Below are 25364 nucleotides of genomic sequence, written 5' to 3' on the forward strand. Positions count from 1 at the left end.
TATTAAGCCCTGGGGGTTCCATTGTCCTGTAACCCTGCAGGTTACAGGGGATGAGCGATAGGGTTGTGAGTAGATTCAAATGGGTAACCGTGTTGGTCTGAAGTAGCACAATAACATCAGAGTCCAGTAGCACCTTTAAGACCAACAAAGATATATTCAGGGCATGAGCTTTTGAATGCAAGCACTCTTCGTCATTGAGTGTCCTGCATAGTGCAGGGAGTTGGACTAGATGACCAGGAGGTCCCTTCCAACTCTGATTCCATGTGAATCTGTTGGATCAGAAAAGATGCAGTTGTAGCATAGAGCCTGGCTGTATACAATAAATTGTTTAGTAAATTTAGGATGGCAGGTGGAGGCATATCAGTTGGTTTCCAGTACAAGGTGGTATCTGTGCATCCATTGTGTATTTTTCCAGTAGACTCCAGAAAAATGTATTTCTTGCATAAATTGGTCCATTGACATGTTGATGGTGGGATGAAAGTTGTTGTATGCCTGGTGAAATATGTCCAGGGCTTCTTTAACATGTGTCCAGACAATGAAGATGTCATCAGTGCATAACAGGTATAAGAGAGGTGTGAGTTGGTAGGGATTTAGGAAACTTTGCACCAAGTCGACCATGAAGATGTTAGCATAGTATTGGGCCAAGTGGGTGCCCTTGGCTATATCATTGATCTCAAAGAACAAATTGTCACCAACTCGGTTCTCGCATGCATTCATTAACTCTTTTATTATCTATGTAGTATTTGCTGTTATTCACAGGTCTTAAAGGTAAAGGTATCCACTGTGCAAGCACTGGGTAATGTCTGACGCCCTCTAGCATTTTCATGGCAGACTCAATATGAGTGTCATGAAGCCCAATTCACGCCATCTAAGTTTCGTTTCTCACCAGCCTGGTGGATCCGAGGCCATAAACCTGTAAATCTGTCTGTAGGCTCCAAGCCTCCCTTCTTTTCCCAGCGGGAGTTTTCCGCTGTTGATGTATCAATCTCACTGTAAGTGTCCTTGTGGAGACAGCTCAGTCTCAACAACATGGTAACAACTTAGATTAGATTCCTGACCATCTGGCATCCTGTGAATCTACTCACCTTTGATGCCCTTTCGCTCTCCCGCCAAAATACCTTTGTACCCCTCCCTTATGAACAGGGCTTTATATCTGCCCTGGGTTACCCATTGTTCCTTGTTATTATCAAGATCTTTGCTTAGGAAGATCTTGGCTTGCTTTAGTGTTCTGTGGACTCTGTTTAATAAAGCTCTCTTTGGATTTTTCAACTACCTGTTGGATCTCGGATGTGTCTATCACGGACTCCGCAGGCTTGGCTCAGCCTGGTTCCTGACAACGGGGTGGTTTGCCAGTGCCTTCCCCAGTCATTACCATTTACCCCCCAGCAAGCTGGGTACTCATTTTACCAACCTTGGAAGGATGGAAGGCTGAATCAACCTTGAGCTAGCTGCTGGGATTGAACTCCCAGCCTCATGGGCAGAGCTTTCAGACTGCATGTCTGCTGCCTTACCACTCTGCGCAAGAGGCTCTTTCACAGGTCTTACTAACTGCTTTAATCCCTTCTTAGTTATCACTCAGGTACTTAAGTATCTTGACTTCAATTAGCCCTTCTTGGCAACTATCTGCCACACACACACCTATATGTAATGGTTGGCCAAGTCTAATGTATCTGAAGAAGTATGAAGGGACATGAAAGCTTATACTTAGAATTAAACTTGGTTGGTCTTTACAATGCCACCGGAATACAACTTTTTAATTTGTGACCAGCCAACCACCTCTTAGGGGATGAGTACTTCCGGTATGTATTATTAGTTATGTCTTATGGTATGCACTTGTGAGTTATTGCCAGTTTGTGTTCTCCTTGAAGGATACCTTCTGATGATTGGATGCAAAAAAATCATTGCTCAAAACACTCAACATATTCTTTTCTATACCTATGCTAGTTACCACAGAAAGTACTACAAGAGAAGAGTCATCTGGAGAGTTTTCCACATCCCAGATGGAAGAGAAAACTGGTACTATTTGTAGAAGCAATTATATAATAATAATTTTTGTAATGGAAAGACTGGTGGTGGTTGTAATCGAAGAAGCAGAAGTGTATTGACCATTTGGGCCAGTGTATGGTGGCTATCTGTCACCATCTAAGGAGGTTCCCTAAAACATAAATGGCCCTGTGGGAATACCAGGAGAATTCTTTTTATAATTTAATATACACAGTGGTTCGTCCTCTCCTGAAGAAGTCATCCCTGGACCTGCAGAACCCCGCCAACTACCGTTTGGTTTGGCATCTGGTGACTCTGGGGAAGGTAGTGGAGCAGAAACTGCGCTGAAATGGCTTGGTCTCCTTTCTCCTGGATCAGTCACAGAGGGTGGCAGTGGGGAAAGAGTTGTCGAATCCCTTGGCAATCTCAGGGGGTGATACTTTCTTCCATGCTTTTTATCATCTATATGTGCCTGGGGCTTTGGGCTGGGTTGTCACCCATATGCGGATGACACACAGCAATACCTCTTGATGGATGGCCGGCCGGGCTCTTCCCCAGACACATTTGCCAGCTGTTTGGAAGCAGTGGCTGGATGGCTCAGGCAGAGTCGTCTGAAACTCAACTCCTCCAAGGCGGAGGTCATGTGTTTGGATAAAAGGGGACATGAACAGGCAGCACGTCTCCCATGCCTGGGCGGGGTGCAACTAACACCTGCACCGACTGCCAGGAATTTGGGGATGATCTTTGATGCCTCACTTTCCACGGAGGCTCAGATCACTTAAATAACCCAGAGGCATTCTTCCATCTGCACCAGGCATGGCTACTAGTACCCTACCTGTCACTGTGGACCACTTGACCACAGTGATCCATGCAACAGTCACTTCCAGACTAGATTTCTGTAACTCGCCCTATGTGGGTCTACCATTGTCTTTGACTTCGAAATTGCAGCTGGTAGAGAATGTGGCTGCCAGGGTCTCCTAAGGACACCTTGGAGGGCCCACATTCAGCTGGTGTTGAAACAATTACACTGGTTACCAGTCTGCTTCTGGATCAAGTTCAAGGTTTTAGTTTTAACCTTTAAAGCCATACGCGGCCTGGGTCATACCTATCTGAGGGACCACGTTTCTGCTTATGCCCCTCACAGAGCTTTACACTCTGCAAGTAGGAATTTGCTGGTTGTCCTGGACCCCCAAGAGACTCACATGTCCTCAACCAGGGCTAGGGCCTTTTTGGTCCTGGACCCAACCTGGTGGAATGAACTCCCGGAAAAGCTTAGTGTCCTGATGGAGCTATCTAGGTTCCACAGGGCCTGCAAATTGGAGCTCTTCTGCCAGGCATTTGGGTGAGGCCAGGGAGGTTGACTGGAATTACAAACAGGAGGTCTTGCCCTATGCATTCTCAGACTGAATGTGGAAAACCATAGCCAAATTCCAAATTTGCTGACATATTGAGTATAGCACTTTTACTGCATCGTCTTTTAAGATTTTGAATAGTTCAACTGGAATGCTGTCACCTCCACTAGCTTTATTGTTGCTCAGACTTCTTAAGGCCCATTTGACTTCACGATAGATTCAGTACAGTAGTCCAAACTGGATTTGGAAAACTCAACAGTGGCCACAGGATTGGAAAAGGTCAGTTTACATCCCAATCCCAAAGAAGGGCAATGCCAAAGAATGTTCAAACTACCGCACCATTGCACTAATTTCTCATGCTAGCAAAGTTATGCTCAAAATCCTACAAGCTACGCTTCAGCAATATGTGGATTGAGAACTTCCAGAAGTACAGGCAGAATTTTGAAGAGGCAGAGGAACTAGAGATCAAATTGCCAACATAACTGGATCATGGAGAAAGCTAGGGAGTTCCAGAAAAACATCTACTTCTGCTTCATTGACTATGCTGAAGCCTTTGATTGTGTGGAGCACAACAAATTGTGGCAAGTTCTTAAAGAGATGGGAATACCGGAGCATCTTATCTGTCTCTTGTGAAACTTATATGCAGGTCAAGCAGCAACAGTGAGAAACGGACATGGAATCACTGATTGGTTCAAAATTGAGAAAGGATTTCGACAAGGCTGAATACTGTCGCCTTGCCAATTTAACTTGTATGCAGAGCACATAATGAGAAAGGCGAGGTTAGATGCGTCACAAATTGGGATCAAGATTGCAGGGAGAAATATCAACAACCTCAGATATGCAGATGATACCACTCTAATGGCAGAAAGTGAAGAGGAACTAAAGAGCCTGTTGATGTGGGTGAAGGAGGAGAGTGCAAAAGTTGGCTTGAAACTCAACATCAAGAAAACGAAGATCATGGCATCCGGCCCTCTCAATTCCTGGCAAATAGATGGGGAAGAAATGGAGATAGTGAAAGATTTTATTTTCCTGGGCTCCAAGATCACTGCAGATGGAGACTTCAGCAAAGAAATTAAAAGACGCTTGCTCCTGGGGAGGAAAGCTATGGCAGATGTAAACAGTATTCTGAAAAGCAGAGACATCACCCTGCCAACAAAAGTGCATCTAGTGAAGGCTATGGTCTTCCCAGTTGCAATGTATGGCTGTGAAAGTTGGACCATAAGGAAGGCCGAGCGTCAAAGAATTGAGGCTTTGGAACTCAGGTGCTGGAGAAGACTCTTGCGAGTCCCTTGGACTGCAAGGCAAACAAACCAGTCAGTCCTAGAGGAGATCAGCCCTGACTGCTCCTTAGAAGGCCAGATCCTGAAGATGAAACTCAAATACTTTGGCCACCTCATGAGAAGGAAGAACTCCCTGGAGAAGAGCTTAATACTGGCAGCGATTGAGGACAAAAGAAGAAGGGGACGACAGAGAATGAGGTGGCTGGATGGAGTCACTGAAGCAGTTGGTGCAAACTTAAATGGACTCCGGGGAATGGTAGAGGACAGGAAGGCCTGGAGGATCATTGTCCATGGGGTCGCGATGGGTCGGACATGACTTCGCAACTAACAACACTGCAATCTATGTTAGTCTGCCAACAAAGGCAGTTTGGAAGGCTGAGCTGGTTCAGAACACAGTGTTCAGACTGGTAGCTGGTGTAAGATCTTGACACAAGTTGCCACTTTTTTTCAGAGCATAGTGCTGAAATAGACCCATACAATCATATAAGGCCTGGGACCAAAGTATCCTAGGGTTCATCTTCTGTATATAGCTACCTGCCAATTGATTTCATCACTGAAGATGCTGCTTAGTGGGCCTCCACATTTGGAAGCTAGGTGGGTTTGGGCTATCTTGATAGTGCACTCTGACATTCTCTTACCACAAAGGCTTGCCTCACACTAAACATATATTATTTTATGCACTAGGAAAAGAAGTTTTATTCTCTCATGGCTTGCCTACCCATCTTTTTAGACTGAAATTGTTCACTTTCATGATACATATTTTTAGGATACATATTTTTAGGATATATATAATCCTTCCAACTCATATTTATTTAGTATATTTTATCCCATCCTTTCTCCAAGATTTCAGGGCAACATATATGATTCTTTCTCTTCCTCTAAGTCAGTGGTTCTCAACCTTCCTAATGCTGCGACTCTTTAATACAGTTCCTCATGTTGTGGTGATCCCCAACCATAATATTATGCAAGTGTTCTTTCACATAAATTTAACCAAAACTGACCAATGGCACGAAGATCCATTGTTCATCATGGTATATAAATTGTTTTTCCCGCGGGGTTTCTCAGGTGAGTTCTGCCTCTTGTCCCACCATGCTGATCTTGCTCTTTTCCACTGCTCCAGACAGACGACAGTTCTGTCTCGAACTGTCTTGATCTACCCCGCAAGGCTGTTGTGTGGGTGGCGCCCCCCCAGCCAAGTTGCTTGCCCTGCTGCGACCCCTGTGAAAGGGTCATTCGACCCCCAAAGGGATCCCAACCCCCAGGTTGAGAACCACTGCTCTAGGTTATCCTCTAAGTTATTCTGTGGGAAGTTGTGCCATGGTCTCTCAGATGTAATCAAGCACCGCATCACACTGACTCTCGTGCTTTATTTGCAGTTTTAAAACTGATTGATTGTGTTGTTTATTTTTTATATATTAAGCTGCCCTCAGGTGTAATATTTTATAGAGAGGTGGGATATAAACGTTTTACATACAGCATTCTATATAATGCCTGATAAAATTAGCTTATTAACATTTACATTTTTCTAATATTGTCACAGACTCATCATTACAAACATTAGATTCAAACATCACTCCTGATCATCCAGAGGTCCAAGAAATAGTAGATAAAGCAATTCAAGTTGCACTACAGTCACCCATATTACTGCCACCAGAAATATATGTTACTGTATTAGAAGAAGCCATTAGTGAGGTAAAACTACCAATACCAAATATAAGTAATTTTAGAGATTTATTGACTTTGCTTTGTATGAAATATGGGTCCATACATTTACTAAATGTTAATTAAGACAGATTTAATGTTTGTATACACCCAAAGATTATTAAAGAACTCAAGTGTATAATTGTTGATCTTCCAACTAACCAGTGTCTTGGATTTGACTGGAAAGTTCCATGAGTGGGGGGGCATTTTTGCTGATTACTTACTCTCATGTCACAATTTTCTCTCCCCTTACATTTTTTGGATGGGGTGGGGGAGCAATATGATGGATAAAAGTTTGGTTCATACAGAAATTCTTCCATCTGCAGACATTTCAAATAGAATCCAAGCCACTGTAGTTTACTTTTTTCTGAACTTGACCACTCTTCCAGAGAACTGAAATAGATAAATCCAAAGGGAATCCATAAAATTATGTCAGTAAACTTAACATCTGTGCTGGACCAATTCGCTTTTAAACTGTTGTTACAAGACTTGCTGAAGGAAATTTTGCAAAGAGGTCCTGTCTCACCAACCTTTTGGAGTTCTTGGAGAAGGTACCATGCAACTGGCATGACTTGACCAGGCCCTTACTTACTCCAGTTCAGCAGCAGTGATCCCTCAGATGCCAGTGTGGTATCATGATTAGAGTTTCAGAGTAAGATCTGAAAGACCCACTCTGCTGAGGAAGCTCACAGGGTTGTTGTGAGGATAAAATGGGAGAGGAGAATGAAGTTAGCTCCTTTGGGTCCTCTGCAGAGAAAGGTAGTGTAGAATGGAATAATAAATATAGTTGAAGATAGGGGGTGGGCAGATTAAAGTAGGGTGGATGGTGGGTTGCAGGGTAAAGGTGAGGATGTGGGGATTGCCCAGAGAAAAGGGAAATGTTGGGGGGAAATGAGATGCCCACTGCAAATATGTGAGGCTTTGCAACTTTGCAACTTGACCCATCCTGATGGTAAGCACTGCGCAACCTGGTAGTGACTGCTAAGAGGAGGGAAGGAAGAAAAGAGGGGCAGATTAGGTTGACTAGATTAAGGTTGGCTGGCTGGTGGGTGGAAAGGAGAAAAGGACTGAGGAAAAGGGGAGGGAGGCTTTTAGGGAAGGGAAAGAGCAAATAGTGGAGGAGGGAGAATTGAGATACTCCCCCACTTGTATTTTTATTAATCTTAATATTTTATTACAGCTCACTAAAACAAATAAGGACAGATTTTTGGGTGCTCCAAAGAAAGGAGGATGGGTAGTGGATAATTTCCCTCCATCAACAGAACACTGGACAGCTTTGATAGAAAAAGAACTTCTACCAGATATTCTGATTTGTTTGAAGAATGCTGAACAAAATGGTTGGTGAATATTTATAAATGAGCAACTAAAATTAAAACACAATTTTTGAGCAATTCTTACAACTTCATTTATTTATATCAATTAAATGCATTGTTCATATTTTAAACATATCTCTTATATTTTACTTGGTTGTATACTTCGCATTTTTCCCTAAGAAAAAAAAATAACAAATTTGGAGAAAACTGCAATTTATGCAGTAATTACTGCCCTATCCAACCTCTGTCCATCAAATAGATAGCCATAGTCATGGCTGTATTGGTGCAGCAGGAACTACTACCTGGTATACCACAGTAGCGCCACTGTGATGAAGGCAAAGGTAGCTGCCTCAAGAGGAAGAATAAATGTGAATAAAGAAATGGTACAGAGTCAGTAATCATTAGTCCTGGCACTTCCGGCCCCATGTTGTGTGCGCGGGGCTGTTGCATCAGGGCAGCCAGCATGGGCTGGGGGAGCTTTTTGCCCCGCCGCAATGGAATGGTGGCAGCCCGGCATGGCTGCCACCGTGCATAATAGGTCAAGGTGAGGGACCTAATGAGGAGGTAATCAGATGCAGTTGGTCTTCCTGCCAGCAGCACTTCTACTAGTGTAATAAGGCTCTCTTGGCATATGAGATAGAGTGGGAAGATGTGGCCCTCTGTCTTGAGTGGCTTTTTCCTATGTACATTCCCTAAAACCCCAGCCTCAGCATTTTGCAACTACTAGACCCCAGAAAAGAACTGTGTCTTTGAATATTTTCTAGGATCTTACCATATCTCTCTGTTTAAATTGTAGGAAAGTATTTAATGAATAGACTATATGTAGCAAATAAAGAAGAAATTGATGCTAAGATTCTAAAAAGACTAACAGATGAAGCTTTAAAGAGGAAACAGGAGGAAGAAGAAACAAGGTGAAAAGATTGTGTGTTTGTGATTGATTTATTACAGAAGTGACTTACAATAGTATATGTTGCTTTATGTCTGATTTTTTATTTATATGGCCAGAAATTAATGGAAGATTCAGAGACTTAAAATTTTAAAATTATAGACTTCCATTGCCACTTATCACAATACAGCATACAGAAATTGAGACTAAAACAAAAGTAGCATAACCATATGTGAGTTCTGTATTCCCCTCAGTTCCCTTGTGTGCAGTGCCTAGTTATGATCAGAACCATAAAGAAGGGCTTTATTCCCATTTTAACTTTAAGATCTTAAACTGCCCTTTTCATCTGAAATGGAGTGGGTAGCATTCAGAGAACAGGATCTTCTCTGTTGTCTTGGGAAAATCCACCCTACAGCTGCACATCCAGTGCCCAATTTAATAAGTTTTTTATGCTAGGCAAAAACATGTTTATTATCCAAGCATTTGCGGCCTACGGTATATATGTATGTGCTGCCAAGTCGCAACTGAGTGAGGCAAGTGAGAAAGAGGTGGTTTGACTTTGCCTTCCTCTGTAGAGTCTTCCTTAATGGCCTTGCTTGCAAGTACTGTCTCTGCTTAGCTTCCATGGCCTGCTGAGATTGGGCTATGCTATGCTGCCTTCACAATTTTTTACTAATTTTGGGAACTGATATATACCACTACGTTTATTCTATTATACCTTAATTATGTGTTTTATTATTATTCTAAACTGCCTCACAAACTTGCATTTGCTAAGATTCTTGTTTTTTCCAATCATGTTAACTGTAGGGAATGCTCTAGATTTGGATTTCCTGAGTTAAGTAAAGGTTGCATTAGATTTTACAAGGGTCCTTTGAATGCTATGGCACTATGATCTTTACATGTTCTTAATTTCAGGAAAGAATTGCAAGAAATGTTGAGATTAGAAGCTGATGAATCTGCTGTTGAAAGAGGTAAATTGTAGATTTGGAATCTCGTTATAGTTTGTGTGTGTATCAGATAGGCTTAGGCAAAAGTGACCCAAACACGGGAAGTCAGAGGCAAAATTAGAGTAATGGTTCTGTGGACATTTTCTCAGTGCAAAGTAATTGGTTTTCAGATTACTGTTTTTAAGTATTACAGATTGAAGGAGGCAACTCTCACCCATTGTATGGTGGAGGCAGATATGTCTGAAGAAAGTCTGAGTCTGTAAAAAATGCAGCTAGACACTGCTGTGAGCAAGGTGGGAGGGGTAACTGCAGGGAGAAATGGGGATGGGGGGGGGAGATGGACAGATGATTGGCATCACCAAGAATGCCATGGCATCGGTTCTATTGTGACCTATAATCAGTTTGTTGATATTTTAGAATACACCCAAAGCTTTATGGTTAAACTTCAGGGTTTGAGTGAATACCGCTGCATTGCTGGTGTCATAAGGTGTCACTTCCAGGTCACACGGGAATATTGCATCACCAGCAACATCGCAGCACATGTGTGGGTCTGCACACATAAGTGAGTCTCAATCTGGCTGCTAATGTTTGGTTGGCAATCCTACTGAGAGTTGTCTGAAATACTATGGACGTATAGCCCTCCTCCCTTTCCATCCGGAATTGGGGTGGTATACTGGAGCTGCTGCCCTGTAGGAATGTCTCTTTGCCTCTACCTGTCGTTGTATATTTGAAAATAAAACCAGGACTACAAAAACACCACAAGTATCCAGTGTTCTCTCATTCAAAGAGAACCAGCCCAGATAAGCACTCTCTAAGGAACTTATTTGTTTTTGGAGAACTGGAGGGGGGGTAATAGGTTAAAAATTGCAACACTAATTTCTGGAATTGTTTTAATATTGACGTTGATTTTGTTATTTTGCTTTCATTGTCTTTCGGGAGTTACTATACTACATAGATAAGGATTGTTGTTTACTTAGACTTTTGTCTTCTAACATCATATCCCAAAGAAAAACTACTAGGCCATGCTGACTACAACCAAGTTCACCACTGGACATGTATGATTCTCAAGCAATCATTTGACTAGCTGAAGGTGTTTCATAGCCTTCACCATACAGGAGGCCTCAGGGCCATGCAGCCCCCAGAAGTCACCAAGTATTTGCCAAGTATGCTGTGTCCCACAACATGGCCATCCAGCAACAGCTGCCAGAGCATCCCTAGAGGGAGGACTGAGGATCCTTGGGCTGAGGAGCAGGCCAATGAACAGTAAAGGCATTTGTGAGACACAATGTCAAGGGCCACATTGAATACTAGCAGGTACGGAACATAGCCACCCAGATGCTTGCCCCTTTGCCACCTTCAGAGAGGGATAATTGGTCAGCCACTGGATTGCTCATCCTAGGGACACTCATTTTACTGCAGGCTTGACCGCACAATCCTGAGGGCACTTTTTCTTAAAACAGGGAACCAGTTCCAAGCACTATTTCAGTTTGTGCCTGCAGTCTTGGTTTTCAGTAATGTAAAAAAAGGGCCCTTTTTTACACACCTGACACCTGAGGCCCTTAAGACACCCAGAGGGCCCCTTCTGCTGGCATTCTGAACCAGTCCTGCCCCTCACAGTGACACATCCCAACACACATCTCTTGGTGTGAGAACAAGACTACATGAAGTCTTGAACTCCTGTCATGCTATTGGAACCTCTAAGATTGATTGATTGGTTGCATTTGTATACAGCCCTCCCCTAGCCAAGCACAGCACTAACTGAAGCCGCCATTGGCTAGATCCCTGACCTTTGGTGCCTGAGAATATCAATCTTTCCCAACTGACAGCGTTCAGCTTCATCAGGCTTTGCCTCCCTGGTGCTTTTTGAGTGACTGCCGAACTTTCCCCACCAGTAAGTCCCATGGGTTACCTTTGTGGCGAGGGGCAGGAAAAACTGATTTTACATTCTAATTGTGGGAAAGGTGTAGGTGCCGGCATGAAGAATAACATCCAAATTCCAGAAAAGGTGTTATATTGCCCCCCCTTTTTTTCCATGAATAGGAGGGAGGAGAAGAAGAAGAAGATTTGGGTAGCCAGGAGAGTCAAGGACAGGACTCCTTCCTCCGACCCACCCACATCCAGTAGGAGTTAACTAGGGGATGAATTGCTAATGATATACAGTGATAGGCCCTGGCAATCAGAGCTCCATCGAACCCCATCATGGTACTTCTGGTCAGTAGAGATCTGACAAGGAAACCCAATTGCTTTGGCTAAGCAGACTGGGCCCTCTTGGTGATTGCTGGTACCTGAACGCTCACAGTGGTCCCCACTGCAAACCCCATAGCTGGGAAGTGTACCCATTTATGCAACGCTTTCATTTCCATGATCCATATCCTCTGGCTGCTTTACTAAGTTATTTTTCTATTCCAATTGACCATTAACATACCAGAACCCTTTGGGGACTGGATGGAGTCACTGAAGCAGTAGGTGCGAACTTAAATGGACTCTGGGGAATGGTAGAGGACAGGAAGGCCTGGAGGATCATTGTCCATGGGGTCGCAATGGGTCGGACACGACTTCGCACCTAACAACAACAATAACAACCCTTTGAGGAATACATGGAAATGGGCCAAAGACTCTGACTTCTGGGAGGGCTATTTTTTAAACTCCTTTCCCATTATTCATCAACTAGGCAGTCTCTTGACCAGGCCAAAAAAAATTGTGGCCCAAAACAGAACTTTACTGATCAGCAAAAGGAGGAAGGGGACCAGAGACCACCTCTGATGACCCATGGGGACAAGCTTACTCTCTTAGGGTAGCCAGCATCCAAACAGGGCATAGTTTCAGTTGAAGCAGCAGGCTGAGAAGGGCAGTAGACCTTTGTGAAGAAGGCAAGCTGGGACAGCGCCCTGAGCAGTGTGGCTATGGAGGTGCTGTCCTGGGTCACATTTTGCCCTGTTGATCATCAACTGGAGAAACGCAAATCAGAGACGTGCAGCTACATGTGCCACCAGTGGACATGTTTGTTGTGGCCCACTAGGGACTTCACTCCCTGGAACATTGGGTGGAACTCTATCGTACCTCCCACCAAGGCATAGAGTGGTGCCATCCAAACTAAACTCATTTGTCTTTCGTTGAAGTGCTCAGCAACTGCTAATGACCCATTCACTGTGGTAGCTGCTGCACAGGACTCTGTTCCTGTGAGTTCAAGGGTTGAGTGGCAGCCTACTTCATGTGAAATGAAGGGGCTCTGCCCATCCAACAAAGTATCCTTTTCAGGAGTGAGCCTAGCAAAGGACTGAATTTACAGTCCACTGTGGAACTGAAAACTTGCCCCCCCTTCCTCCAGCAGCTCTTAAGCATTTGCCATGCACTGATCCTCCTTGTGCATAAGGGTCCATGGTGACAGGAGACCATGGGTCCTGCTGTCCCTGCACAGTTCCAACACTGCTGGGCTCAGGTATGGGAAGTGTCATCACCAGGGCAGCTCCCAGCCACAAGCAAGGGGAACAGGGTACTATGTTTGGACACCAGGTCCATGCTTACCTCTCAGTTGGTGGCTGCATCTTTGTATGGCGCCTCCAGAGATGTGGGACATGTTAAATGATGGACTTTGTTCTCCCCTTTAGGTGTTGGTGCAAAGTACTCACCCAGTAGAACTAAGTGCCTTTTCTATGCTTTTCCCACCACCAAAGTGCCTCACCACTTGTTCTAAGTCTACACGGGAGGGAACTCTGTATGTGTCTAAAGCACATGACATTCAGGATTACATGTCATGTGATTTTTAAAAATAAAATACAATTATATGTACTCCATTGATGTTTTTCACATTATTCATGAGAGCTGGTGCAGATGTTATAGTGTCAGATTAGGCTTGGAGCTGCTGGAGTTCCAGTTCTAGCTAACTATTTCATGGATGTTTCTGGGAAGACCAATACACTACCTCATAGGGTGGTTTTAAAGATGAAATGAGGAGAAGGCCATGTATCCTGCTGAGAAGATCCTCACTGCCTGAAGAGTGTATCTGTATGGTACACATTTTTAAATAAAAATAAAATTCCCAATTTATGAGAATTAGGAGTTGAACAGCTTATCATAGCAGCTTTTAATGAATAGTTTTTAATACTGCTCAGGGCCCATTGCACACACATTGTATAACACACATTCAGTGTGCTTTTACAGCTGGATTTTCTTGTGCAGAACAGGAATTCTACTTCTAAAGTGCATGAAAAATACATTATCTAATGTGTGCAGAATGAGTAATAGACTTGTGTTTTATATATTTTGTGGTTTTTAATTGTAAGCTTTCTCAAACGACTCTGAAGAGGTAGCATACAAATATTCTAAATAAATAGAAATGTATATTTTATGAATAAACCTTAAAAAATATCAGGTGTTGTTTCATGTGTTACCATACACACAACAGAACTACAGCTAGTACTGGGGTGGCCAGCCAGTGGGAGTCCAGGGGCCATATGGAGGGCACCATCAGGCAATGGTGTGACATCACTTCTGGAGGAAATCCAGAAATTCCAGGTCCACCCAGGATCTGGAAAGGCTGCAGGCCAGAGGCCCCCAGGTAGGGAACTCACCAGCAGGAGCAGCTCTCATGCAGCAGGGATCTGCACACTCTGAGATTCAGAGAGAAGTGGAAGGAGGAGGGTGTGGTCAGGGGTGGGGGACAGAAGACTATTGGCTGACTGTTAGACAAACAAACTAGCCAGTTGGAGGAGGAGGCACTCAGCCTCCCTGAATGGGTGTTAAATGCTGACACTTAAGCCATGAGACACACTCCTCCAAACTCTTACCAGAAATATATTATGTGGAACAGATTCCACCACATATTTAATCGAAGTTAAAGCAACACTAAATAGGGAGTGAATCTCTAACTTGTCTGTTGAATATGTACATTGTTTTAAAGTCTTATTTGAAGGTTTAAAATGGCTGTTATTCACAGATGTACCCACAGGATCTCTTGAGGAACTGCTTGAACAAGACCAGACAGAACAATCTCTTGATTCTGCTGAAGAGAAAGCAAAATCTAAAGGTTGACCTTATGTAGCATGTGCTTTATAGCAGTGGTCCCCAACCCCCGGTCTGGGGAATGGTAGCGGTCCGTAGATCAGTCGGTATCGGGCCGCAGCTCCTTCTCGTCCTCTTCCCTGGCAGCTGCCTCTGGGGCTGCCCTGCCACTTTGCCACTGGCTCACCTTTGGTACTCTCCGGCGGCCGCCATGGCTGGGGCCCCCCTCAGCGTGGCACTGCGCAACTGCTGCTGGCAGCGCCCCTCAGTGGGCAGCGGGAAGTCAGGGGTGCCGGCGGGAAAGCAAGTGGAGCAGGGGCTCAGGCGGCGGTGGCGATGTCCCTCGGCAAAAGACTACCCCCCCCCGGGCCTAAGTAAAATTGTCAAGCATTGACCAGTCCCCGGAGATAAAAAGGTTAGGGACCACTGCTTTATAGTACCATCTCTTTTCAAAGAAATTGTGTACTACCTTTTTCCATTTTTTTGCACATAATTTCTTTCTCAAGTACCATTTGTTAAATGATGAAATAATATAGCAATATCATAGTGGTATAATTCATATCATAATGGTATAATTCTCCTGTCAAAAATGTGCACACACTGCCATTTATTAGAAAATTTGGAGAATACTGGATTATTTTGCATTGCCGTCCTTTCCCCATTTTCTTTTACCATATTCTGTGATAATAACTGTGGTCTGGTTCAGACATTCAGAGTCACAGTGATGTAGCCCCTGCAGTGGTGGGGGATCTGGAAGCCAACAGGAAGCCATCTAGATTTTTGAGCCTCTGGGGCCAGTTAGAATGGTCTATATGCTGGTGATGGTAAAGTGCTGCTATTGCAACTGTCCTATACCATTGAGCTGATCTGTTCCAAGTGGCAAGGAGACTTATATAGAATCATAGAATAATAGAGTTGGAAGGGACCTCCTGGGTCATCTAGCCTAACCCCCCGCACAATGCAGGACACTCACAACTCTATCACTCATCCACTGTAACCTGCCACCCTCTGGCAGAAGAGCTCCATTTTGCAAGCCCTGAGAAACTGGGCTAACTGATCCAGAAACTACAACTGGTTCAAAACACAGTGGCTAGGGTTCTCATGGGAACACCCTTAAAGGCCCACATCCAACCCATATTCCAACAGCTGCAATAGTTATCATTTGAATCCTGGATTAGGCTTAAAGTCTTGGTAATTACCTTTAAGGCCACACGCAGTCTGGGCCCAGTTTACCTGAAGAACCCCCTTCTCTGTCTATACCCCCCCCAAAGAACACTACACCCAGCCAACTCCCAACTGGTTGGTGATCCCTTCCCCCAAGAAAGCATGCTTGGCTTCAACCAGGGCCAGCTTGTTCTCTGTCCTGGCCCCCAGCTCCCAGAGGAGATCCAGGCCCTGAGGGAGGAATAAGGGTTGGCCTGCATAGAATGAGTTGCAGAAATCCAGTCTAGAAGTGACCAGCCAATGGATCACTGTGGCTAGGTGTTCTGGGCCAAATAGAACACTAGTCGTTTGTTTTAGGGTTGTGTACTTCGGCCACCAAAGCAGTTGTTCATGGCTGAAGTGGCCAGCGCCACAGCACTGGGTGCTGTGGCACTGGTGGTAGCACATGACCCAGCTCCTGCACTCAGGTGCAGAGCTCTGTGCCTGTTTGCATGCACCGACTGGCGCACTGGCACCTGCGTGGCCCCTCCCCCCCGCGCCGATTTGGGCATGAATGGCCGCTTCGGCCGCAGAAGTGCACAACCCTAGACTTTATGTGGCTTGGCACAGGTAGAAAAATGCCAGCCATGCTACTCTTGTGACCTGCGCCTCCATAGAGAGGGAGGCATCCAGGATCACGCCCAGGTTCCTAGCGGAGTGTGCCGTTGATGGTAGTACCCCATTCAGGTTGGGTAATTTGGACTTCCTTGCTTGGACCCTTCCTGCCCAGCTATAGGACCTCCATATGTGAAGGGTTGAGCTTCAGACGACTCTGTTAATGGAGTTTAGAATGTTTTCTTGTTTTTGGAGGGATATCAGCCATAGATTTTTTTTCCTATTCTGTACACATGTCATACAGACCTATTCTATATACATGTCATTTTATAAATATGAGCTGACATGCTATATATTTAAAAGCCTATTTTTAAAAACATCCTTAGGTGGGCAAATCATCAGGTATGGCAATGCACCCTTTGGCTCCACTCTGGTTACAGCCTCAACCTACTGCTTACCATGCAAACAATGTTTCAGCAGGCCCAAATGCCTAAATCAGGACCATAAATACAAAAATATAACTTCCCAGTCCTTCCCCTTACTTTAGCTACCACAATGAAATCTAGGCTTACCAAGCCCCCTGGGACACTGGGAGGTCTCCTGCAAATTGCTGCCATTGGCTGCCACCTCTCTGAGGCACTGGGTGGGGGGGAATGCTGCAGACCTCAGTGGTGGTACATCACAACAGAGTACAAACCATAAGGTTTTACCATTGAGTTTCAGGAGATTCTTAGAGCTACCTTGTAAAAATACTGGAAAGGTGGACAAATAAGAACAAGATGCAATTCAATAAGGCAAAGTGTAGAGTTCTACATCTGGGGCACAAAAATGAGAACCATTCAAACTGAAAGAAACACTTCCGGATAGCAGTATGTGTGAACGGGATCTTGGGGTACTTGTGGAATGTAAGCTAAATATGAGCAGACAATGCGATGCAGTAGGCAAATGCAGTCTTGGGCTGTATCAACGGAGGCATCACATCAAAATCACAAGATGTCATAGTTCTGCTGTATACTGTATTAGTTAGACCACACCTGGAGTCCTGTGTGCAGTTCTGGAGGCATCACTTCAAAAGGACGTAGACAAAATTGAGAGGATTCAGAGAAGAGCTATGAGGATGATCTGGGCTCTGGAGACCAAGACCTATGAGGAAAGGCTGAGGAACTTGGGAATGTTCAGCCTGGAGAAGAGGAAGTTGAGAGGAGACATTATTTCTGTCTTCAATTATTTGAAAGGCTGAAAGTTTGAGGAGGGCAGCTAGCAGTTCGTGTTGGCAGCATAGGATAGGGTTTTAAACTATGTATAGAATGGTATTGGCTAGATATCAGGAGAAAATTTTCACAGTCAGAGTAGTTCAGCAGTGGAATCAGCTGCCTAAGGAGGTGGTGACCTGCCTTCACTGGCAGTCTTTAAGCAGTGGCTGGAACAGATACTTATCCTGGATAATTCAGGCTAATCCTGCATTGACCAGGGGGTTAGACAAGATGGCCTGTATGGCCCCTTCCAACTCTATGATTCTACCACCAGGAACTGCCACTCCCATGTTTCAACTCCCCGAATCCTCATACTGATTGTAATCAGACTATTGCTGCTGGTGAATGCCAATGCTTGCCAAAGTGTTCAAATTTAACTGGCTTTTTCCTGCAGGTTAGAAACACGGCACCATTGTCCCTATTTTCCAAAAAGGGCAGTAAATGGGATCCCAGTAATTGTTAGCCAAAACCTGTTGGATATGGCTTCTAAGTTTTATAATAAATATCTTCTGAGTAGGCTGAACAAGCTGAAAGTACTATGGATCACAGTGTAACTTTATACTGCATTAGCACACAGTGTATTAAGAGTCCCATCTTCATGTGGCTGCTACATTTAACTCAATCAACAGAAATAGGGTCTGACTTAAGCCAGCAGATACCAGGAATCACCAGCTTGCTCATAGGAAATATTCCAATAAATATAAAAACAGGGTTTTGTGCTAGCACCCCTGCTTTTTAGCTGTATAAGAAAAAAAGAGAGGCTGTCAGCATTCACTCCACACTCAGTAAGCTCAAAGTAAACTTCCACCCTTTTGTATGTGGATGATATGGTTTTGTTATGCTTCTCTTGTGCAGATCTTGGGAAGCTGCAGCTATTGCTGTTCAAGCAGAAGCTGCAACTGCAGTATTTCTCTGTGAGGCACATGCCACAGCTAACATGCCTTTCTTGCAAGCACAGCTGTGTGCTTGTAAACACATGGGGTTCTTGAGGGCCTCCATTTGCAAATTTTATTTTAACCATAAATGTGTATACCATTAAGAAGACCAGCTGTTGTTTTTTATTACTTCTCTGTTTACATGAGATTTAGAGATCTGCTTACTAAGAGTTTGTTGGAAACTGTAACTGTCTCTTGTGAGGATATTTAATATCCCCTCATTTTATCGTGGCAGGTCTGGGTCCAGTCCCCAGTCTCAGGCGCTCATAGCAGCATTTCTTTGTTAACTTAAAATCCATTGTATCATTTAACCTTCACCAGTCTTGGTTCACCCTTTTTTACATTCTAGATTCTCTAAAAGTGAGACCTATTTTCTCTCAAAATAGCTGCTGGAGTTCCAAAAGATACTGAGAGGCCTTTTTAAGAAGCTATTTCTCAGGGAGTCACTGAAGCAGTAGGTGCAAACTTGAATGGGCTCCGGGGAATGGTAGAGGACAGGAAGGCCTGGAGGATCATTGTCCATGGGGTCGCGATGGGTCAGACACGACTTCGCAACTAACAACAACATTTCTCAGGGATTTTGAAAAGGCCATATTTCCTAGTCCTCGAATCGCAGATCAGTTAGTGCAGCTGCTTTTTCTGCTAGCTGACCTTTTAAATAGATGGGGTATGGCTGACTGATGTGGCTCATATCTGTATACATGACTTTGGTATTTTATTAATGATTTTAATTTGTGGAGTTGTTTTAGCAACAATTTTACCATGTTTTGTAGTGGCCTTGGATATAGCAAGAGCCTCTTGTGGCGCAGAATTGTAAGGCAGCCATCTGAAAGCTTTGCCCATGAGGCTGGGAGTTCAATCCTAGCAGCCGGCTCAAGGTTGACTCAGCCTTCCATCCTTCCGAGGTCGGTAAAATGAGTACCCAGCTTGCTGGGGGGTAAACGGTAATGACTGGGGAAGGCACTGGCAAACCACCCCCGTATTGAGTCTGCCGTGAAAACGCTAGAGGGCGTCACCCCAAGGGTCAGACATGACTTGGTGCTTGCACAGGGGATACCTTTACCTTTACCTGGATATAGCAATAAAGTCTGAATTGATAATGAATTGGGAATTTGTCAAAATTCAGTTTAGTCATTAACTGTGTATTACTTTCTTATATGCAATGACAGAATCATTATCATCTCAGCATCTGCTGTCTATACCATCTGAGAGTTCTAAAGAGCCATCTCAAACTGATTCAGGTTAGATTTATGCAGTTCAGTAACACTTTTGTTATTTTTATATATTTGTTCATTTCTGAGATGTGTATTTCTCATTTTTATTTACAATCACAACACATTTTGCTCACAGTTGTACATAGGACTGCTTCCTCTTGTATTATCCAGCCCACGAATTAAGTGCTTCCGTACAAGTTCTCCTCCCTGTGCACTTACCAGCAGAGGTAGTGGCATATAATCCTGCAGAATGCCCTCCTTATGGCTTGCCTGGTACTAATCATTTTAGATGCCAAGCCAAAACCTCCAAGTTCTGTCTTTTGCTACTGTGGAAAGAGGACTGTTTTGAGACTCATCCTAGTTCTTGTGAGAAGCTGAGCTTTTTATCATATCATTTTCGAGGGTGTCTGCTCTCTCATGGATGATAGTTGTATTGGGAATCCATTGTAGGATGATATTTATATGGTTCAAAATGGATTGTAAAGAAATGCTGGTGTATAATGATGCATATTAATGTTTTGAAGTGTCTGAGATTTTCCTACAATGAAGTTTCTCTGCTTGTTCTCACAGAATTTAAAGAGCACTCTGAAAGTGAAGGAATAACTGAGTTGCAATCATCTGAACAAATGCAAGAAGCTAAAGATATTGTATCTGAGCTAGGTTGGAAGCCAAGCCTTTTTCTTTCTTGTTTGCGTGCTCTTTTTTTTTTTTTTTTTTGCTATCTTCACTTCCATTATGTTTTTATTGTAATTACATGCACATGCCTCATTTTCTGCAGTAATCTAGAGTTGCTTCCTCATTCAGATTTCTTGTTGCGGCTTGATATTCAAACAAGATCAGGGATTTTTTTTTGAGGATCCACACAATGTTGACTCCACTTTTCAGGTTTCTCCTGCTTTGCTAAAATTTTGCTTTCTTTGCAGATTGTTATCAATTTATGTTTGGGCAAGTTCATAGCAAAGCAATAGCAAAGCAAGGGAAATTCCAGAAAATGGATGCCATGTGGATGAAAAGATGCACATTTCCTTCTCCATTGGTACTGTTTCCCTTGTCTCAGCCTTCCACGGCCACAATTTCCTCTCATGCTACAGAAGGTCTTTCTTAGGCTTTTTATCATTGGCAACCTGATTACCCAGGGTTTGGATTTGCGGCCTGGACTGGGAGATGCACAGAAGAAGCCATCTGCTCCACGTGTCCTGGGTATATAATATCATTTTATATAAAGGAGCTAACTATGTATAACATTTATTGTATTTTTTATATTTTATGTATGCTGTTTTAATTTTATGTCTGACCATTGTGGCAATGCCAGAACGCAACTGGTCAGTGAAGGCATTGGTATGCATATATGCACCATTTTTATTGAGACTATGTGGTAAGTCTTGGGTTTTTAACTTCAATAGATATTAGTACTACATTTTTAAATAGTCTTCTATCCTACAGAGGTTTTAGTTCATTTCCCTTATTTTGACCTTTTTAGGTTCTTGACTTCGGTCAGGATATTTGCTCCTTTTTGCTTTGGACAGTAGAGTTGGAGAACAGTAGCTGCCATTTATGATGGCCCATAGGAATTTAGGGCTATTCAACTACTCTGATGTACATACAGCTTCACTTTTAGACCAACCACCATGCCCTGCAACACCTGGCCAGGTACCCAATCACAACAGTAACTGCCAGCCGTTCTGATAGGAGGCATTCCTGGGGAGGAACTCTGATATACAGGCCATGTCAGCTCTCCCGGAAGCTGTTTAAACAGCTACAGCCTGGTGCCTCCTGTTTTCTTTTACACACTTTTTATATTCAGCAATTGCTAGAGCTCAGTAACATAATCACATATTGCCTTCTTCTACTAGCTCACGTGAATTCCCATCTCTAAGAAAGACTCTAATTTGAATTCCCAGCTCTTTCTCTCATCCTTTTTGTTGGCAAAGATATAAGGGGTGCACTCCCCCCCTTGTAGTTCCAAAATAAAAAGGGCTAGATTGTTACTTAAAAAAACTAGGAGCAAGTGGATTGTAGAAATGGATCATTATAAAATTATTGCACTGTAGCAATCTAGCAATTGCCTTTGGGTTGTATTCAAGCCTTCCAGTGGTAAATGGGAGGAACTTTGCTATGTGAATATTCCTTTGCCAATGTGAATGCCTGTAAATTGGCAGTAGCAATAATATCTACACAGAGAATCATTGCGATGTGGAAGCAGCCCAGGCCTACTGAATTTGTTTGCTGTGTCATTAAATTACTAGATACTCATGTTTATTTCCCTTTTGCTTAAACAATATCAGAGAATAATGGATTTACACAAAATAGATCTTGTGATTGCAAAATGTGTTTTTAAAAAAGTAAGAAAAAGAAATCAACAAAGTGCTGAAAAGAACAATTGATTTAAAGACTATGAACTCATAGTTGAATTATTTTGACTGTTTTCTAAATTGTACTCCAATTTGTTCAGGAATCAAGCTTCCTGAATTTCCTCTGGATAGTTTCCCAGATGTGCCAGAAATGGAGCCACTTAGAAACAAAATCACACATTTCATGAATCTTTGGCAAAAATTTGAACCGGTTGTTGCAGAGGCACCTTTAGTTCAGGTTGCTGATATTGAAATTGAAGGACAAACTCCAGAGATGCTGCTTGATCTGTGTGATCGGGCCATGAAGAGTAAGTAATGTGCTTCAGTGCTTTTCCGTTAAGGCTGAATAAAGAGACTGAAAAATTCTGGGAGAATATCTTTGTTAGACTATAGCAATATGAGTGGGCTGGATGCAGCCAGTGTTTTTTGCCCAAGCCTGTACAACTCCCCTTGTCGCGTTTGCCATCCCACATCGCTTTTCTCCATGCAAGCCTCACAATCCCCAACATAGCCCCTTTGGTGGTCCACCAGAACTCCATCATCCAAGCCAGCTTCTTCAGTCTACTAAAGCCTCACAAAATTTGCATTAAGCAGTCCCTGAACAATTTTTATTGTTATTGTATTTGTATACCACCCCTCTTGGACTAGCTACCTTGGGGCAGTAAACATCAGCATATATACAAACATCTCAGTCATAAAACAATACATAATACATCATCATATTTAGATAAAATTAAGATTAAAAGAATGTTTTTAATGCCATTATGTTTACATGTTTTATGTACACTGTCCTGAGCCAGTTTGCTGGGAGGGCAGTATAGAAATCAAATTATTAAGAACAAAAACAACAACAATATTATTTTCTGGACATTGTTTTCTGCTATGCTTCTCTGCATAGCAACCCTGAACTCATATGGTGGTCTCCCATCTAGGTACTAACCAAGTGCTGACCCAGCTTAGCTTCCAAGAACTGACAAGATAGGATTAGCCTGGGTTATCTAGGTCAGAGCAGCTGGCAATAATTGTACAAGGTCTGGTTTCTCAGGGCCCACTCCCAGTTGCTGTTTCTGCCGAAGAGAAAGGAATCTCCCTCTCTCATCCCACTTCCCTCCCCAGCTTTGCAAATGTGGCTGTGAGTCCTTCCCCCAGGCTTTCTCTTTTCCAGTTTGTTTGGTGCCCAAAGCTCTTGCAGACTCCAAAGCATGTGGCCCAGTCTTGTAGCTCGTGCCTGGCGCAGAGCCCATGGAAACTCCATTCACCTCCCCCCCCCTCCCGTTTTTTAACACACAGGACATCTGCAGAGTTCATGGAAGTGCCATTCGCCCCCACCCCGTTTTTTAACATAAGCCCCCTCTCTGGGTATTCGCTGCCCTGACCTCAACAGCAAAGCCGCCTCTGCCCATGGAACTCCTCAGCCAACAAAATCGCCAGCAGGCCTTTCCAATTGCCCTAATTGACTGGCCGAGAACTTTTTCTTTCTTTTATAATGCATTTTGCTTCAAATGCTAACAGAAACCACAGGTTTTTAAAAATCAAATCAGGATTTTTTAAAATTGCTATTGAGGTTAAGAGACTTTTGAAGAAAAGTTTTTTCCCCTGCCTTTTGTTTTATTATCCCATTCCTTCCCCTGCCCCCCTCCCCTCATTTTCAAGGAGGCATGGAGGCTGCCCCTGCAGAGTTCACGAAAGCTCCATTCACCCCGTTTTTTTAACAAGAAGAGCCTTTGTCCCTGCCGTGCATGTGACCCCAGACCACGCCCCTAATGGTTTAGCCGATAACCTTTCTTTCTTTTATAATTCATTTTGCTTCAAATGCTTACAGAAACCACAGGGTTTTTTTCTAATCAAGATTTTTTAAAATTGCCACAGAGGTTAAGAGACTTTTGAAAGAAAGTTTTCTCCCCCACCCCTTCTCATTTTGTTATTCCGTTCCTCCTCCCACACACACACACACACCCTGCCACCGCCCCCCCCCCCATTTGCAAAGAGGCACATTTTTTAACACAAGCCTCCTCTCTGGGAATTTGCTGCCCTGAACTCACAACAGCACATCTTCTCGGCCAACAGAACTCGCCAGCGTGCCTTTCAAATTGCATGGGGACCCTGTCCCTGAAATTCACATGACTCTGGACCACGCCCTTCCTCCTGCTGCCATTGTCACAGCCGACCTTTACAAGTAGGTGAGGAGGCTGCTGCTGCCATTTGCGAGGCCACCACCGCTATTTGTGAGGCTGCCGCAGCGGCAGCAGGCTGTCTCACAACCCCCACGGAATGGTTGATCAACTCCTTGGGGGGTCACGACCCCGAGGTTGAGAACTGCTGCATTAAGGGTTAATACCAAAAACATGAACCAGATCTGGAACTTAACTGGAAACCAATACAAATGCTCAGGATAAGTCTTATGTGGGCTATCCATGGTATTCATGTGATAACCCAGGCAGCTGCATTTTTGACCAGCTGTAATTTCCAGAGCAGGGTCAACAAGTAGGCCCATGTAGAGAGAGTTACAGAAGTCAAGTCTGGAGGTGATAGTTGCATGGAACACAGTGGTTAAGTGTTCCAGAGCCAGGTACGGTGCTAGTAGCTTTGCTTGGCAAAGGTGGAGGAAGCCCAGCTGTGCTACCTTTGTGACGTAAGCCTGTATTGTTAAGGAGGCATCAAAGATCACTCCCAAGTTCCTGGCTGATTGTGCAACTGTAAACTGCACTCCATCCAGTCTGGGAAGGCATGCTTCCTGGGTGTAAACTACACGGAGCTTTTATTCCAACCCCAGATCGATTCAGTCCCTGCCCTCTACACAGAATGCGATTTCCGTTTGGATTTTGGGTGATTTAAATTTTCCTTCTGCAGCAAGAAGGATTGATCCAGAGTGACCCTACCTTTATTGTGCGATATCTTAGAGTGCTTTTAATCCTGAATATATTATAAAATCGCATTGTTTCGAATCGGGGCTCTCCTCCGTGGTAGAGGACCCGTGATTGGCCACAGGTGGTCATGTGACGAATTTCCTTAAAGGAGAAGCCCCTAATTTCTCTCAACTTCTGTTGGTTCTGGATTTTTTTCTCTCTTCTCTGCCTTCTTCGATCTTCTCCCCTACCCTCCAACAAAAGAAAGAGCCTCCCTGCTTGGCTATTCTCCCCCCCCCCCTTCAAGAAAAGAAAGAGGCTTGGCTCTCCCCCCTTCTGAACGACCCTAATCACATGCAGAAGAATTTCCTGTTTCAATGGGGGGGGGGGGGAAGAGGAAGATCCGAGTTCAAAGCGATCTCAATTCAACAGGATTGACAATGGAATAAACAAAGTAAGTGCAGACTCTGCCCTGGTCTGACCCCTTCCCTAGCCAGAGGACCTCTATCTTTGAAGGGTTCATTTTAAGTTGGCTTTCTTTGAG

General features: G+C 43.8%; 1 protein-coding gene across 6 annotated transcripts in view; it reads left to right on the plus strand.

Moving 5' to 3' along the window:
* The window catches only part of AK9 (adenylate kinase 9), a 101489-nt gene that overhangs the window by 34906 nt on the left and 41219 nt on the right, over positions 1 to 25364 (plus strand). For 5 of the 6 annotated variants that reach the window (XM_077302364.1, XM_077302380.1, XM_077302347.1 and 2 more), the window contains 9 exons: positions 1945 to 2016; positions 6156 to 6307; positions 7497 to 7653; positions 8426 to 8540; positions 9431 to 9486; positions 14399 to 14488; positions 19579 to 19650; positions 20194 to 20283; positions 22076 to 22282. In XM_077302364.1, the coding sequence (XP_077158479.1) occupies positions 1945 to 2016; positions 6156 to 6307; positions 7497 to 7653; positions 8426 to 8540; positions 9431 to 9486; positions 14399 to 14488; positions 19579 to 19650; positions 20194 to 20283; positions 22076 to 22282 (1011 nt within the window). Of the gene's footprint in view, positions 1 to 1944; positions 2017 to 6155; positions 6308 to 7496; positions 7654 to 8425; positions 8541 to 9430; positions 9487 to 14398; positions 14489 to 19578; positions 19651 to 20193; positions 20284 to 22075; positions 22283 to 25364 lie in introns of those variants that run through there. The other variant, XM_077302387.1, reaches the window with a different exon arrangement.

This window comes from Paroedura picta, chromosome 1, assembly GCF_049243985.1.
Source record: "Paroedura picta isolate Pp20150507F chromosome 1, Ppicta_v3.0, whole genome shotgun sequence".
In the NCBI taxonomy this organism is placed as follows: Eukaryota; Metazoa; Chordata; class Lepidosauria; order Squamata; family Gekkonidae; genus Paroedura; species Paroedura picta.